We start from the raw sequence: 15,648 nt of genomic DNA, 5'->3' as shown, positions 1-15,648 counted from the left end.
AGTATTATGCACACCCCGTCAAGTAAAGTGTTACCCTACTTGCTACACACACAAATACGACACACTTGCAAAAGTGATTAGACATGGAAAAAGAAGCAAAATAATGAATCAAGAGTAAAAGTAACAGAGTTTACTACTGAAGTTGTGAGTAGCAGCCATCTTGAAATCCTAACTGGGATTAGTCGGAGTTCTACCACTTTCCAAGCGAGATGTTCGGCTTGGGTTTGGCGTTCCAGTTGATTCCTCCGACTTGGAAGTCGGAATGTCCGAGTTCCGACTAGAAATGGAACGCAGCATTGTGGAGTTCGTCAGCGACTCTCAAGTTAGCATTCTTCATCATAATTCTGCTTCATATCTATTCTTAATAAGATATCCTTGTATTTCTTAGTTTTATGTAATATAAAAGTCTTATTATTTATATTTTGAACAGAATTACTGAAATAAATTGGCTTTTGGGTGATATAATTCATTCAGATGGAGTGGATATAGTGTTGCTGAGTTCATGCAACAAAATGGATAACATTAGTTGTGTTGAATCAAAACTCAGATGCAACAAAACTCCAAATTACATAATGAGTGTTGACCCAGAACGACAGGGACATTTCTGACTGAAGTTTGTTTTTATGTTAAGTTAAAGTTAACATAAGAGAGAGGAGTACTGACTTCTTCGAACAGATGACCTCACTAAGAACGAAAATGCTTCTCCGTTCTTGACCTCTCAGAAAACGTGTGTACACATCTGCAGTGACACTAGTCTTGAATGTAACAAGCAGTCACACACTCAGTCAGCATAAATCGAGCCACCGTGGTTTTCAAGAGGTTTTCGGGTCAAGGCATCAAAATTTTTTTTCTTAAGTTCCTACCCACAAATTTGTCCGTTTAAACCGGCTGTCATGAGTACGAGCAGAACTTGAAGTTGAAACCAATTCATGACTCAAGCGGAAAAAAAAAAAAATGTCACTGAGAAAAAGTTGCAACTTCTGCTGAAAACAGCTGAACTTATTTATAGAGAAAAGAATGTGACGCTGCACTCTCTGCTGCTCGGGACAGGCTGCACGTCTCACTCTCAAAAGTGTGAACGTGCGCGCTGCCATGTGTCCACTTCCCAGCCTTAGTCAGCCTCCCAGCACAGTTTGTACTAAATATGCTGACTGAGCTTTTGTTTTGTTTTTTTGTTGTTTTTTTCCCCTCTCTCTCTCTCTCTCTCTCTCCCTCTCTCTCTCTTTGTCTCTCTCTCTCTTTTCGCCTCCATGCTTGTTCTGCTCGCAGCAATGAGTCACATTCAACATGTTCAGGCATCCATTTTTATTTTTATCTGGGAGTAGAAACACAGTGGGGGACAAAAAAAAAAAAGTGAGACGTCGTTCTACTTTTCTCTTAGTTTGGATGATGTATGTAATAAATAAGATACAAAGAATAAATATCGTGTTCCGAACTAAAATATGAGATGTATCAGAGACAATACACAGCGAAAACCTACATCCTGCTGTAGTCCCACTTGGTGGGTATAAGCACACGTTTCATCCTTTTGGCACAGTGCCTTACAAAAGTATTCACCCCCCCTTGAACCGTCTCATATGCTGACACTTTACAGTCATATGTATTTATTTATTTATTTTTTTTTTTTTTAGATTTTATGTGATATACCAACACAAAGTAGAGCATTACCGGGATAGGAAAATGAAGGGAACACAAGGTTTTCCACAATTTTATAGTGACAAGCGTGAGCTGAAATTGTGCTGATACCCCTCAATAAAGGGTGAGAAATAGGTTTCCACCTTCAGGCGTGAACTAATAGTGAAAGCCATTGTTGTTCACCTAAATTGATAGGTAAAGGAAGGAACTCATCATTCATGTGAGTCTGTAGGAGCTGCACAGATCCATGGCCCTATCAGTCCAGAGGTAGAAGAAAAACGAGGTGGTTGGTCAGATGGAACCAAGACTGAACTTTTCGGATTACGTGCGACGTGTGAAGGAAGACGAGTACGAAGCGTTGACCTGAACGCATCATCCCAGCCGTGAGACATGGCACGCTTTTCTTCAGAACAGACAGGGAACGTTGTCAGAACACAATTTTATTTTTTTGCAAATCAATGCATGCATTTGTGTTCAGCTAAATACAAAAAATATAAGAAGAAACAGTTGGTGGCCGTAATAAAAGACTTCTGAGGGGCTTTCTGTTGGTCTATCACAATAAATCCCGATTTTATTTCACGTAATGTGAAAAACCTCGAGGGATGTAACTACTTTTTCGACGCCTTGTATCCAAAGTGAAGTGAGGTAACGCCACATGGCCGACCTTCGTTTAATCAAGGGACAAAAAGTGACAGGATTATCTCCTGACTCTTGTCTCTTGAGCACATTAGAACAAAAGACCGTGTCTAACTACGCCCAAACCGTGAGTGCACGTGTTAATCAGAGGCTACACCAATTTCCCTGCATAGTTAGAATGTGCATTTAGAGTCAGTGGAAACAGCTTCTCCTCTGACTTCAGAAAAAAAAAACAAAGAAAAAAAGGAGGAAGCATTCAACATGGTATCTTTTAAACTGCTGTGTAAGTTAACATCCGCATTTCTATTTATAGCTAAACTTTGTGCCTGGTTCGACACTGGCTTCTCAGCCCTACAGAGGTGAAGCAATCTTTTTCATCTTCATGGCTTCTGTTCTTTCGGGCTTCACATCAAATCTACATCTTGTTCCCTTGTCAAGATGTGATAAATGGCTTTGTTTTAATTCATGGCTGTATATATATATATATATACACACACACATACGAAGACTTCTATGTCAATCGCGTGAACTTAGAAAAGAGAGTGGAGAGGGAGGAAGTGCTTTACTCGTGTGTCGTTAGCTACGTAAGGCCTTGAGGATGTCGAAGCGTATGTATTTACAGCCTTTGTGTTAGTCATGTTTTGGGATGATTCTAGAAACCTGAAGGCAACAAGAGGAAAGATAATCAGAACTAATCCTATTCTGGAGAACTAACGTAAGATTAGCGGCGTTTTAATGCAAGGAGGCCGTGATCTCTGAGAGCTTGGCGCAGCTTGGAGTTCGAGCCCGCTGCGCTCTCTGGTACAGCTCACTGTCTCCAAAATAGCGAGCCCTGTAGAGCATTCCTTCCTCTGCAACAGACCACACAAACAAGTCATGTGAGATATACGAGGACGGCTGCAAAACCTCTCCGAGCGTTGCAAAAGATTCAGCCTGGCCCGGCCTGATGCAAGACGAAGCCCTACTTTGCTGTTTCTCTTTCCAGCAGTTGTTGCGGAGGTTTGAAATGTAGTCGTCCTCCACGCTCCGCTCCAGATTTTTCAGATTCATGCCAGTGAACTCTTTGGAGAACTGCTCCCCCACGTAATATGGCACCTTCAGGTTCTCAGTCAGCCTCTTCTGCGTGTAGCCAGCTGACCTGACGGGAGATAAGACAAACGTGTGGGAGACATATCATATGACAGCAGGCAGCGCAGGAATGACCCACTGGGCCCTGAATCAACTCGGCTCAGTTCAAAAGGTATTTCAGATTGCAAAAGCAAAAGTTTCCATAAGACAAACGAAACAAAAAAAACTCTAAAACCATCTGTTTCTGAAAATAAAATAAAATGAATAGATTATTTTCATGCAACTTATGACTTTACAATGCCTTGTGAAAATCAAATGTTTTCACATTTAAATCATAAATCCCGATGCATTTTTTGGGTTGTGGAGTATAATTTGGAATAGAAAAGGAAAAAAAATAATAACATATGAAAATTGTGTCCGGTTTTCTCTTGCAAAAAAGTCCAGTTTTGGTTAGATTGGATGAAATATTCATTTTCAAGCCTTGCAACAGGTTTTCAATTGGATTTAGCATTGTAAATATTTAAATCTATTGTATTTACTATCATTATCTTACTGGAAGGTCGGACCTTTTCTCTGGTTTCATCTCTCTCCCGACCCCACAACTGTACCATAGGGTTGTTGTATGGCTTTTATGGCTCTTTTTAACAATGATTAAAAGTGAAATCTATTTCACAATTCGATGACTTTTGAGGCAGCTGGATACACTGGATTTTATTTCGGGATATCAGAGTAAACGGGTCTGAATACAAATGAGCCTCACACCCGTCAGATTCTTATTTGCAAACCAGTTTCAAGAGTCGCTCTAATAAAACCTCACACTGAGGTTTGTGGCTGTAATGTGAGAAACAGTTCTAAAGTTCACGGTTAAATTAAGCTGGGTTGGTAATTTTTGCTTAAAGATGATATCTCGTTCAAGTCCTTCTGGGTCAGGCAGATCAACCGTTCGGCTGTGTTATTTAACACTCTTGTGCACCGTTTTAGAACAGGAGGTCACACTCACGGCCTGAAGCTGAGACTGTAGGAGGGGCTGTTGACCATTATCTGACTGAGAGCCGACACAATCACCAGAATGAGGATGGGCATGACCTGCACAAAGACAGCCAGACCTCCCTGCGGATGTGACACAGAAAAACATCTCTGAAGGGAAGCGTTGTCTCAACCTTGTAAAATGGCGAGCGGCTAAATGCCACCCCCTGCTGGCGATTATGCGACACCACATTATCTGTATGCCGCATTTACTCCGAGAGCTGCAAATATACAACAAACAAAAATGAAAATCACAACACAGACACAGCACACACTGTTGACTGTACAACTTGGTATCCAGTGTGTGCTAAGAGTCAAAATTCAACACATATTTTTAACCCTTAGTCAACTCTAATATTAGCCATTGCTTGTTCAGAATACCAAAAAGAAAATGCAGAAATGTTAAAGAGTGTTTAAAGTTAAGAATGAGAAACTAAATGAGTTGAAGCATAACTGATGGAATTAAATCGTCAAAATAAAGAAAACAATGTGAAGACATACAAATATAGAAGAAACCTGCTAATTAAAGTAATTAACTAATGGAGTAAAAATGTAATCAACAACTGATACAGTACTACATANAGGTTGGATAGTTTTTCCCTTCATAAATAAAGTCAGTTTGAAAACTACCTTTTATACTTGCATTGGTTCCCTTTGTCTCATTGGTTTGTAGATCTGAAACAAATGTGTCAAGATATCATCAACACTTTAGTCTGAGAATAAATATAATGCTTACTGATGAGGTGAATAAATGGTGGCCTCTTTAACATGTTGCTTTTAATTTATGTTCACATTTATATCATGCAGCTTATTGCGTGTTTGCATCGCTGCGGGTCAGATAAAAAATTCTGATGTAATGCTTGAGAGAAAAACAGGTGACGTAATGTACTGTACACTGCAGCCCTGAACCAGCCTTTGGCAGTGTCCGCATGGACTTTATCCTTTGCTTTTACGGCTGCCAATGCACCAAACAACAACAGCAAAAAAGAACATACCTATTGAGGATGCTATACAAAAGAACCGCTATATGACGGTTGTATGCCCAGACAAGTCCCTGTACATTTCCACTACAGTGGGGTTGAAGCCACCCCTCCCTCTAAACCTCTTTCTCCTCCTGTTTGTCTTTCTTCTCTGCTGGCATGTTACCAGGCAAGATACAGCTCACAAGCCGTGCCCCTCTTTTTGATTGGCTGGTTGGGGTAAAGTGGGCGTGGCCTAGTTCAGGGCATATATAAGCATTGTTGCAGGGGCAAAGAGACTGCGGAGTTCGACAACTGCTGAAAGAACGGGAAGGAGGAGTGGACGGTGGAAGTTTTTAGAGAATAACTATCCATTTTTTTTTCAACAAAAACAACGACTACGCACTTTAACAGCTTTCTTTCAAAACTGTAAGTATTAATATTTGTTAGTTTTGCTGAAATTAGAGCTAATTGGACTAGCTTAAGCTGCTTAAGTATTGCTGTTGCTAGCTTTAAACGTCTGCATTTCTTTATTGTAATTAAGATGGCATATTTTCTATCTCTTTTACTTATTTTTTAATGTGTTTTTTTTAAAAGTGGTTGAAGTCTTATGTTAATTTGTGGTCTTTGTGTCTCCTCATAAAACAGTTGAAATCTGACACGCATCTGTTGAACACTAAAGAGAAGACAAACATGCCTGAAGTCTTTGCACCAATAGAGGCTGGAAGTATACCTCCGTCCCCAGTGGACAGCAGTCCCAGAAGACTGTCCTGGGGGAAACTGGTCCAAAGACTGGCTGATTTCAGCACAAACGACAGCAGCATTGAATCAGGGTCCAATAATGGCAGCAGGAGTGATCTTTCAGACTCAGGTGAGCGTTTCCTTCCAAATCTGTTGAAATCCTATTGGAGGTTTTTCTTATAACGCTTGAAAATGCTCACTCCCTGCTTCTCCTCTGCAGGCTCTGATGTCTTCAATGATCTGTGTCCTGTGAACGATGACCTTTTCTTTGACCCAATGGAGGAAGCAATCCTGAAAGAAGTAGTGGACCTCATTGCACGGAGCCTAAGGGAGGCCAAAGACTCAGACTGTGCGTTGAGATGTACCAAGCTGCTCATTCCAGAGAAACTTCTGGAGCACATCGGACAGGAGCTCATCCACCTGGCAGCTAGCGAGCCCTGCGGTTTAAGAGGGGCTCTCATCGACCTCTGCGTGGAGCAAGGGGCCGCCTGCGAGAGCATAGGACAGCTATCCGTGGACCCTTATCTCGTCCCCACATTTCAGCTCACTCTGGTGCTGAGGCTAGAGTCGGGCGGGCTGTGGCCTAAAATCCAGGGACTGTTCAGCTCCAAGTCTCCTTCCACTCCAGCTCCGAGACAAGCTCTAAAACTTAGCACTGGGTTCCGCGTGATTAAAAAGAAACTGTATTCTTCTGAAGGGCTGCTCATAGAGGAATGTTGAATGGACAGGGGGGAAAAAAACTCACAGAAAGGCCTTAGAACTTCAAATATGTGATGCCTTTTTGAAGTGTAAGGATTTACTTTGTCATAATGTAGCCTTTTGTTCCTACTGTAAAGGACCTGAAGTTTATGGCACTTGGAACATTTTTTTTCTTTAGCCTAACCATTGTGCTTCATCTTGGTAAACGGGCATTTTGCAAGTATTAAAGTGTGAACCTTAGTTTCTATTGAAACTTTGTTCAGGCAGCTAGCTGTATTCTTTGAATCTCTGTAGATTTATTTTATGTTTTTCCATAAACATGTCAATGAATTGAACTGTAGCCCATCGTGTTAGGGTATCCTTCACACTCCCAGAGTTAAAGCCAGCCAGTGCTTGTGCATTTGCAAGCCACAGCTAAGGTTTCAAACCTCATTCAGTTTTCTGTTGCGTTTGAACCTCATTGCTTTCAACTTTATTTGATATTCAGATTTTCATAATGTTGCACTGTTTTTGTACTTTCATGATCACAAATAAATTATTGGTTTTTTTTTTAATAACAATTCTTTGTTTTGAAATGTTCTTGTATTTGTGGTTCATTTTAGAGTGGGATTTAGGTGACTCACGGAAATGAGGAGGAGGTGGTCAATTTTAATGTCATAATTGTCATATAAATTATTAGTCTTTTAAGGCCTAATATTATAATAATGCGTTTTTTTATTATTAACCGCATAAAAAACTAATAGTTTGGCTGTAAAGCTTTTTGAGCAAACTTGTATTTGGAGATTTAATGTACTCAGTGTTTGTTGACCCATAATCAAACCCTTAAAGCTTATTAGATGTTTCTAAATTTGCGCTAAAAAGAAATGCAGGAAGTTTGGAACTCAACATGGATTTAAACTGTAAATGCTTAAATATCCCCAAAGTATGATACATGTCTTTACAGCAGTAGTGTTACACAATAATGAGGATAATCAACCTTTTTAACGCTGCAGTATTTCTTTACTCAGTGACTATTTACTTTGTGGAAACTGTAATGGAACAAGGTGTAAATCTAACCTATATAATCTGAAATATATTTATATGAAATTACAGGCAATCACAATGTGCCTCCAATATGTTACAGGTGTTCACAACTTTCATCTCTGACTATTCTAGAAAAGTTAATCTCAGTAATAAAAAAAAAAAGATGTAAAACTCATATTTTAAAAAGATCTATAATACACAGAGTGACATGTATCTCAATCCTCTACTTCTATTGATTTAGATGCTTAAGGGCTACAACTATTAAACATTTAAATCTAGTTTCTTGAAATGGATTGTTACAAAGGAGGGTTTTTAATTCAGACTTACTGAAAGGTATGCTCATGAACTGTTATACGGGATTAACAATAATACCAGAGCTGCACACCAAACGTCATGCGAATAAACTATGTTTTACTACATGCGGTAGCACTTTATTTGACAGGGTGTGCATAAGACTGACATGACACTGTCATAAACATGAAGGAGTCTTTATAAATGTCTATGGCTGCTATTATGAAGTCTCATTCTCTAAATAATGACACTTTTAATCCAAAGTTGCTTTAAAAGTTGCATTAAAAGTCCATTAGAAGTCCTGACTTTGTATTATTTTGTAAATAATGACACTTTAATGCAAAGTTGGCACTTTTAATGGACTTTCAAGGCAACTTTTAAGGAAACTTTGCAGTAAAACTGTCGTTATTTACCAAATAACATTTCATGACAATAGTAACAGACATTCATAAAGACTCCTTCGTGTTCATAACAGGTGTTATGTCATGTTTATGACAGTGTCATGTCAGTATTATGCACACCCCGTCAAGTAAAGTGTTACCCTACTTGCTACACACACAAATACGACACACTTGCAAAAGTGATTAGACATGGAAAAAGAAGCAAAATAATGAATCAAGAGTAAAAGTAACAGAGTTTACTACTGAAGTTGTGAGTAGCAGCCATCTTGAAATCCTAACTGGGATTAGTCGGAGTTCTACCACTTTCCAAGCGAGATGTTCGGCTTGGGTTTGGCGTTCCAGTTGATTCCTCCGACTTGGAAGTCGGAATGTCCGAGTTCCGACTAGAAATGGAACGCAGCATTGTGGAGTTCGTCAGCGACTCTCAAGTTAGCATTCTTCATCATAATTCTGCTTCATATCTATTCTTAATAAGATATCCTTGTATTTCTTAGTTTTATGTAATATAAAAGTCTTATTATTTATATTTTGAACAGAATTACTGAAATAAATTGGCTTTTGGGTGATATAATTCATTCAGATGGAGTGGATATAGTGTTGCTGAGTTCATGCAACAAAATGGATAACATTAGTTGTGTTGAATCAAAACTCAGATGCAACAAAACTCCAAATTACATAATGAGTGTTGACCCAGAACGACAGGGACATTTCTGACTGAAGTTTGTTTTTATGTTAAGTTAAAGTTAACATAAGAGAGAGGAGTACTGACTTCTTCGAACAGATGACCTCACTAAGAACGAAAATGCTTCTCCGTTCTTGACCTCTCAGAAAACGTGTGTACACATCTGCAGTGACACTAGTCTTGAATGTAACAAGCAGTCACACACTCAGTCAGCATAAATCGAGCCACCGTGGTTTTCAAGAGGTTTTCGGGTCAAGGCATCAAAATTTTTTTTCTTAAGTTCCTACCCACAAATTTGTCCGTTTAAACCGGCTGTCATGAGTACGAGCAGAACTTGAAGTTGAAACCAATTCATGACTCAAGCGGAAAAAAAAAAAAATGTCACTGAGAAAAAGTTGCAACTTCTGCTGAAAACAGCTGAACTTATTTATAGAGAAAAGAATGTGACGCTGCACTCTCTGCTGCTCGGGACAGGCTGCACGTCTCACTCTCAAAAGTGTGAACGTGCGCGCTGCCATGTGTCCACTTCCCAGCCTTAGTCAGCCTCCCAGCACAGTTTGTACTAAATATGCTGACTGAGCTTTTGTTTTGTTTTTTTGTTGTTTTTTTCCCCTCTCTCTCTCTCTCTCTCTCTCCCTCTCTCTCTCTTTGTCTCTCTCTCTCTTTTCGCCTCCATGCTTGTTCTGCTCGCAGCAATGAGTCACATTCAACATGTTCAGGCATCCATTTTTATTTTTATCTGGGAGTAGAAACACAGTGGGGGACAAAAAAAAAAAAGTGAGACGTCGTTCTACTTTTCTCTTAGTTTGGATGATGTATGTAATAAATAAGATACAAAGAATAAATATCGTGTTCCGAACTAAAATATGAGATGTATCAGAGACAATACACAGCGAAAACCTACATCCTGCTGTAGTCCCACTTGGTGGGTATAAGCACACGTTTCATCCTTTTGGCACAGTGCCTTACAAAAGTATTCACCCCCCCTTGAACCGTCTCATATGCTGACACTTTACAGTCATATGTATTTATTTATTTATTTTTTTTTTTTTTAGATTTTATGTGATATACCAACACAAAGTAGAGCATTACCGGGATAGGAAAATGAAGGGAACACAAGGTTTTCCACAATTTTATAGTGACAAGCGTGAGCTGAAATTGTGCTGATACCCCTCAATAAAGGGTGAGAAATAGGTTTCCACCTTCAGGCGTGAACTAATAGTGAAAGCCATTGTTGTTCACCTAAATTGATAGGTAAAGGAAGGAACTCATCATTCATGTGAGTCTGTAGGAGCTGCACAGATCCATGGCCCTATCAGTCCAGAGGTAGAAGAAAAACGAGGTGGTTGGTCAGATGGAACCAAGACTGAACTTTTCGGATTACGTGCGACGTGTGAAGGAAGACGAGTACGAAGCGTTGACCTGAACGCATCATCCCAGCCGTGAGACATGGCACGCTTTTCTTCAGAACAGACAGGGAACGTTGTCAGAACACAATTTTATTTTTTTGCAAATCAATGCATGCATTTGTGTTCAGCTAAATACAAAAAATATAAGAAGAAACAGTTGGTGGCCGTAATAAAAGACTTCTGAGGGGCTTTCTGTTGGTCTATCACAATAAATCCCGATTTTATTTCACGTAATGTGAAAAACCTCGAGGGATGTAACTACTTTTTCGACGCCTTGTATCCAAAGTGAAGTGAGGTAACGCCACATGGCCGACCTTCGTTTAATCAAGGGACAAAAAGTGACAGGATTATCTCCTGACTCTTGTCTCTTGAGCACATTAGAACAAAAGACCGTGTCTAACTACGCCCAAACCGTGAGTGCACGTGTTAATCAGAGGCTACACCAATTTCCCTGCATAGTTAGAATGTGCATTTAGAGTCAGTGGAAACAGCTTCTCCTCTGACTTCAGAAAAAAAAAACAAAGAAAAAAAGGAGGAAGCATTCAACATGGTATCTTTTAAACTGCTGTGTAAGTTAACATCCGCATTTCTATTTATAGCTAAACTTTGTGCCTGGTTCGACACTGGCTTCTCAGCCCTACAGAGGTGAAGCAATCTTTTTCATCTTCATGGCTTCTGTTCTTTCGGGCTTCACATCAAATCTACATCTTGTTCCCTTGTCAAGATGTGATAAATGGCTTTGTTTTAATTCATGGCTGTATATATATATATATATACACACACACATACGAAGACTTCTATGTCAATCGCGTGAACTTAGAAAAGAGAGTGGAGAGGGAGGAAGTGCTTTACTCGTGTGTCGTTAGCTACGTAAGGCCTTGAGGATGTCGAAGCGTATGTATTTACAGCCTTTGTGTTAGTCATGTTTTGGGATGATTCTAGAAACCTGAAGGCAACAAGAGGAAAGATAATCAGAACTAATCCTATTCTGGAGAACTAACGTAAGATTAGCGGCGTTTTAATGCAAGGAGGCCGTGATCTCTGAGAGCTTGGCGCAGCTTGGAGTTCGAGCCCGCTGCGCTCTCTGGTACAGCTCACTGTCTCCAAAATAGCGAGCCCTGTAGAGCATTCCTTCCTCTGCAACAGACCACACAAACAAGTCATGTGAGATATACGAGGACGGCTGCAAAACCTCTCCGAGCGTTGCAAAAGATTCAGCCTGGCCCGGCCTGATGCAAGAAGAAGCCCTACTTTGCTGTTTCTCTTTCCAGCAGTTGTTGCGGAGGTTTGAAATGTAGTCGTCCTCCACGCTCCGCTCCAGATTTTTCAGATTCATGCCAGTGAACTCTTTGGAGAACTGCTCCCCCACGTAATATGGCACCTTCAGGTTCTCAGTCAGCCTCTTCTGCGTGTAGCCAGCTGACCTGACGGGAGATAAGACAAGCATGTGGGAGACATATCATATGACAGCAGGCAGCGCAGGAATGACCCACTGGGCCCTGAATCAACTCGGCTCAGTTCAAAAGGTATTTCAGATTGCAAAAGCAAAAGTTTCCATAAGACAAACGAAACAAAAAAAACTCTAAAACCATCTGTTTCTGAAAATAAAATAAAATGAATAGATTATTTTCATGCAACTTATGACTTTACAATGCCTTGTGAAAATCAAATGTTTTCACATTTAAATCATAAATCCCGATGCATTTTTTGGGTTGTGGAGTATAATTTGGAATAGAAAAGGAAAAAAAATAATAACATATGAAAATTGTGTCCGGTTTTCTCTTGCAAAAAAGTCCAGTTTTGGTTAGATTGGATGAAATATTCATTTTCAAGCCTTGCAACAGGTTTTCAATTGGATTTAGCATTGTAAATATTTAAATCTATTGTATTTACTATCATTATCTTACTGGAAGGTCGGACCTTTTCTCTGGTTTCATCTCTCTCCCGACCCCACAACTGTACCATAGGGTTGTTGTATGGCTTTTATGGCTCTTTTTAACAATGATTAAAAGTGAAATCTATTTCACAATTCGATGACTTTTGAGGCAGCTGGATACACTGGATTTTATTTCGGGATATCAGAGTAAACGGGTCTGAATACAAATGAGCCTCACACCCGTCAGATTCTTATTTGCAAACCAGTTTCAAGAGTCGCTCTAATAAAACCTCACACTGAGGTTTGTGGCTGTAATGTGAGAAACAGTTCTAAAGTTCACGGTTAAATTAAGCTGGGTTGGTAATTTTTGCTTAAAGATGATATCTCGTTCAAGTCCTTCTGGGTCAGGCAGATCAACCGTTCGGCTGTGTTATTTAACACTCTTGTGCACCGTTTTAGAACAGGAGGTCACACTCACGGCCTGAAGCTGAGACTGTAGGAGGGGCTGTTGACCATTATCTGACTGAGAGCCGACACAATCACCAGAATGAGGATGGGCATGACCTGCACAAAGACAGCCAGACCTCCCTGCGGATGTGACACAGAAAAACATCTCTGAAGGGAAGCGTTGTCTCAACCTTGTAAAATGGCGAGCGGCTAAATGCCACCCCCTGCTGGCGATTATGCGACACCACATTATCTGTATGCCGCATTTACTCCGAGAGCTGCAAATATACAACAAACAAAAATGAAAATCACAACACAGACACAGCACACACTGTTGACTGTACAACTTGGTATCCAGTGTGTGCTAAGAGTCAAAATTCAACACATATTTTTAACCCTTAGTCAACTCTAATATTAGCCATTGCTTGTTCAGAATACCAAAAAGAAAATGCAGAAATGTTAAAGAGTGTTTAAAGTTAAGAATGAGAAACTAAATGAGTTAAAGCATAACTGATGGAATTAAATCGTCAAAATAAAGAAAACAATGTGAAGACATACAAATATAGAAGAAAACTGCTAATTAAAGTAATTAACTAATGGAGTAAAAATGTAATCAACAACTGATACAGTACTACATAAATAAAGGCAATTTGTAAAAAAAAAACAAAAAACAAAAAAAAAAAAACAGCCATAGTAAAACATAATAATGAAAATAGTAATAGTGATAATAGTAATGTAGAGGAAGAAGAACTCATGGTAAGTATGCTACACGTAAAATACAAAACTTTGTAAACTATTTTTGTTTAAGCTGCTGTACTGTATGAACAGTAGATATATCAATGGTGAAAAATAGATAGTTGTGAAGTAATCAAAGAACAAAACCAGATCTAAAATAAATAAATAAATAAATAAATAAATAAATAAATAAATAAATAAATAAATAAAAATAAAACAATTCATCAGAAGAATGTACAGATAACGTAACAACAATAAACTTACATCTCTTGGTCGCTCTCTTCTCTCCCGCCTCTGGTTACGCATCCGCCCATTAGTGTACACATGACCATTACCTAGAATAGTAAAGAATGGTTTATCAGTTTCATCTTAAGTAGATGGCTGTTGAAAGACAAAGAGATGTAAGAGATGTGACAGTTACTTGATGGATAACCGCCTCCAAAGAACATGTTGAAGAGATCTTCGGGTGAGATGTCTGGCTCGAAATGTCCATTTTCCGGGCCGCTGCTTGACGGATGCCTTCCCTCTTCTCCCCACTGATCGTACTGTCTTCTTTTGTTTGCGTTACTCAGGACGGCGTAGGCATTTCCGATAGCTGCGAGAAATGAACAATTGTGATCCTTTCTACACGTCTGTCTCATGTTTGACTTTTCTGACTTTCTGACCGAATCACCTTTAAATGCTTCTGTGGCGCCCGGCGCTTGATTCTTGTCAGGGTGGAATTTCAGAGCCAGTTTTCTGTACGACCTCTTGAGCTCGTCCTCAGAGAAATCTTTCTGGACTCCGAGGATTTCGTAGAAGTCTTTGCATTGTTTTGTTCTGCGTGCAAAACAGCACGGTTAGGAATGTGAAGGGCAGATAAAGAAAAAATGCAACTACGTCAACAGCACCTCCATTTATTCCGTACCTTCTCACGGCCTCCAGCTGCTCTGCCGTGTAAGATCTAGAGGTGTCTGAAGGTTTTTCTTCTGGCTTGGTGTCTTCATGCGGGGCCTGTCGCTGTCGAGGCCCAGAAACGTCGCTGAAGTCTGAGTGGGCGCCATGTCTGGGAGTGAAGCCATTCCTTGCAATTAGGTCCAACAGTGCTGACAATCATACGGTGACAAATGGTTACTACCTGAAGCACTAAGACAGCACTTAAAACCACACAAACCCATGTTTTAGAAATGACATAAGGTCATTTTCTTGAAGCTTTTTCTATAAATACCTGCTACTGTTTGTGCCTAAAATTTTCAGCCAGCTGTTGTTTCACTTACAACAGCTGGCTGTTGTAACTGAACAGCCAGCTGTACAGTTGTACAACAGCTACAACTGTTGTAACTGTTGTAGCTGTAACAGTTACAACAGTTACAGCTGTTATAACTGAAACTGTTGTTTCAGTTACAACAGCTGGCTGTTTAAGGCAATGTCAGCTTTGCAGATTTGGGCAGATTTTGGACGATTCTTTGTAAAATACCTTAAGTGTGATCAGATTGGTTGAAGAATGTCCATTTTAATCCATTTTTAAGTCTTCCTCTAGAATTTTCAGTTAGATTAAAGTGTAGTCTTTGACATGAACTGTCATGAATCATCCTACCGCAGCTTTGGCTGTATGTTTAGGATTGTTGTCCAGCTGGAAGGTGAACTTCCACACTAATCCCGAGTCGTTTGACACCTCTAAAAGTTTATTTTAATCTAATTTTCAATTGTAGTCCGTTTGTTTGTCCCCATTAAACTGAATTACAAATAAAAGAAAATACAAACTGTCAGAAATGCTTGTGAAACAGGGCCCTGGGTGCACCGACATCACTCTGAACTACGGAAGCCCAAGTAGTTCAGCAGTTAAAAAAAATAAATCCAGATTTTTCAAACAATTTCCTAAATTTAAATTAATTTATTGCAGAGCTCTAAACACAGCTGAAATCCATAAATCCATCTAATTAGAAGTATCAGATCAGAGTGAATGAGGTTGAATACAAACATACATAATACAATAGCAACAACATGACAAAAAGAAAAGATTTTTATTATGTAAATTTAT

General features: G+C 39.5%; 3 protein-coding genes across 3 annotated transcripts in view; 1 reads left to right on the top strand and 2 right to left on the bottom strand.

Annotated features, from left to right (window-relative positions):
* Window positions 1–1,290: 1,290 nt before the first annotated feature.
* LOC103142343 (dnaJ homolog subfamily B member 12-like) lies at window positions 1,291–4,819 on the bottom strand. The gene is made up of 3 exons (XM_016674426.1): window positions 4,340–4,819; window positions 3,237–3,409; window positions 1,291–3,122 (listed from the first exon to the last, which is right to left on the bottom strand). Exons 1-3 carry the CDS (start codon window positions 4,420–4,422, stop codon window positions 3,004–3,006), a joined length of 375 nt encoding a protein of 124 aa, XP_016529912.1. The 5' UTR covers window positions 4,423–4,819; the 3' UTR covers window positions 1,291–3,003.
* Window positions 4,820–5,603: 784 nt separating this feature from the next.
* LOC103142292 (DNA damage-inducible transcript 4 protein-like) lies at window positions 5,604–7,325 on the top strand. The gene is made up of 3 exons (XM_007558279.2): window positions 5,604–5,753; window positions 5,973–6,195; window positions 6,286–7,325. The coding sequence occupies exons 2-3, from the start codon at window positions 6,018–6,020 to the stop codon at window positions 6,783–6,785; spliced, it is 678 nt and encodes a 225-aa protein (XP_007558341.1). The 5' UTR covers window positions 5,604–5,753; window positions 5,973–6,017; the 3' UTR covers window positions 6,786–7,325.
* Window positions 7,326–9,875: 2,550 nt separating this feature from the next.
* dnajb12b (DnaJ heat shock protein family (Hsp40) member B12b) overlaps window positions 9,876–15,648 on the bottom strand; it is an 8,360-nt gene continuing 2,587 nt past the window's right edge. The window contains exons 2-8 of the mRNA XM_007558280.2: window positions 14,536–14,713; window positions 14,302–14,447; window positions 14,050–14,223; window positions 13,893–13,963; window positions 12,925–13,034; window positions 11,822–11,994; window positions 9,876–11,707 (exon numbers count right to left, since the gene is read on the bottom strand). Coding sequence (XP_007558342.1) covers window positions 11,589–11,707; window positions 11,822–11,994; window positions 12,925–13,034; window positions 13,893–13,963; window positions 14,050–14,223; window positions 14,302–14,447; window positions 14,536–14,713 — 971 coding nt within the window. The 3' untranslated portion in view covers window positions 9,876–11,588. The remainder of the gene's footprint in view (window positions 11,708–11,821; window positions 11,995–12,924; window positions 13,035–13,892; window positions 13,964–14,049; window positions 14,224–14,301; window positions 14,448–14,535; window positions 14,714–15,648) is intronic.

The sequence above is a fragment of the Poecilia formosa genome, unplaced genomic scaffold (assembly GCF_000485575.1).
Source record: "Poecilia formosa unplaced genomic scaffold, Poecilia_formosa-5.1.2 Scaffold95, whole genome shotgun sequence".
NCBI classification, from domain to species: domain Eukaryota; kingdom Metazoa; phylum Chordata; class Actinopteri; order Cyprinodontiformes; family Poeciliidae; genus Poecilia; species Poecilia formosa.
The sequence above is the reverse complement of the archived record's forward strand: the minus strand, read 5'-3'. Positions and strand labels throughout refer to the sequence as shown.

What these genes read in the sequence shown, in the direction of transcription:
- LOC103142343 (XM_016674426.1), bottom strand. Translation starts at nt 4,422, where the DNA reads ATGCCCATCCTCATTCTGGTGATTGTGTCGGCTCTCAGTCAGATAATG. An exon ending in TACAGTCTCAGCTTCAGGCC is followed by an intron (nt 3,410 to 4,339) that starts GTGAGTGTGACC and finishes ATCTCCCGTCAG; the next exon opens with GTCAGCTGGCTACACGCAGA. An exon ending in CTGGAAAGAGAAACAGCAAA is followed by an intron (nt 3,123 to 3,236) that starts GTAGGGCTTCGT and finishes GGTCTGTTGCAG; the next exon opens with AGGAAGGAATGCTCTACAGG.
- LOC103142292 (XM_007558279.2), top strand. Translation starts at nt 6,018, where the DNA reads ATGCCTGAAGTCTTTGCACCAATAGAGGCTGGAAGTATACCTCCGTCC. An exon ending in GAGTGATCTTTCAGACTCAG is followed by an intron (nt 6,196 to 6,285) that starts GTGAGCGTTTCC and finishes TCTCCTCTGCAG; the next exon opens with GCTCTGATGTCTTCAATGAT.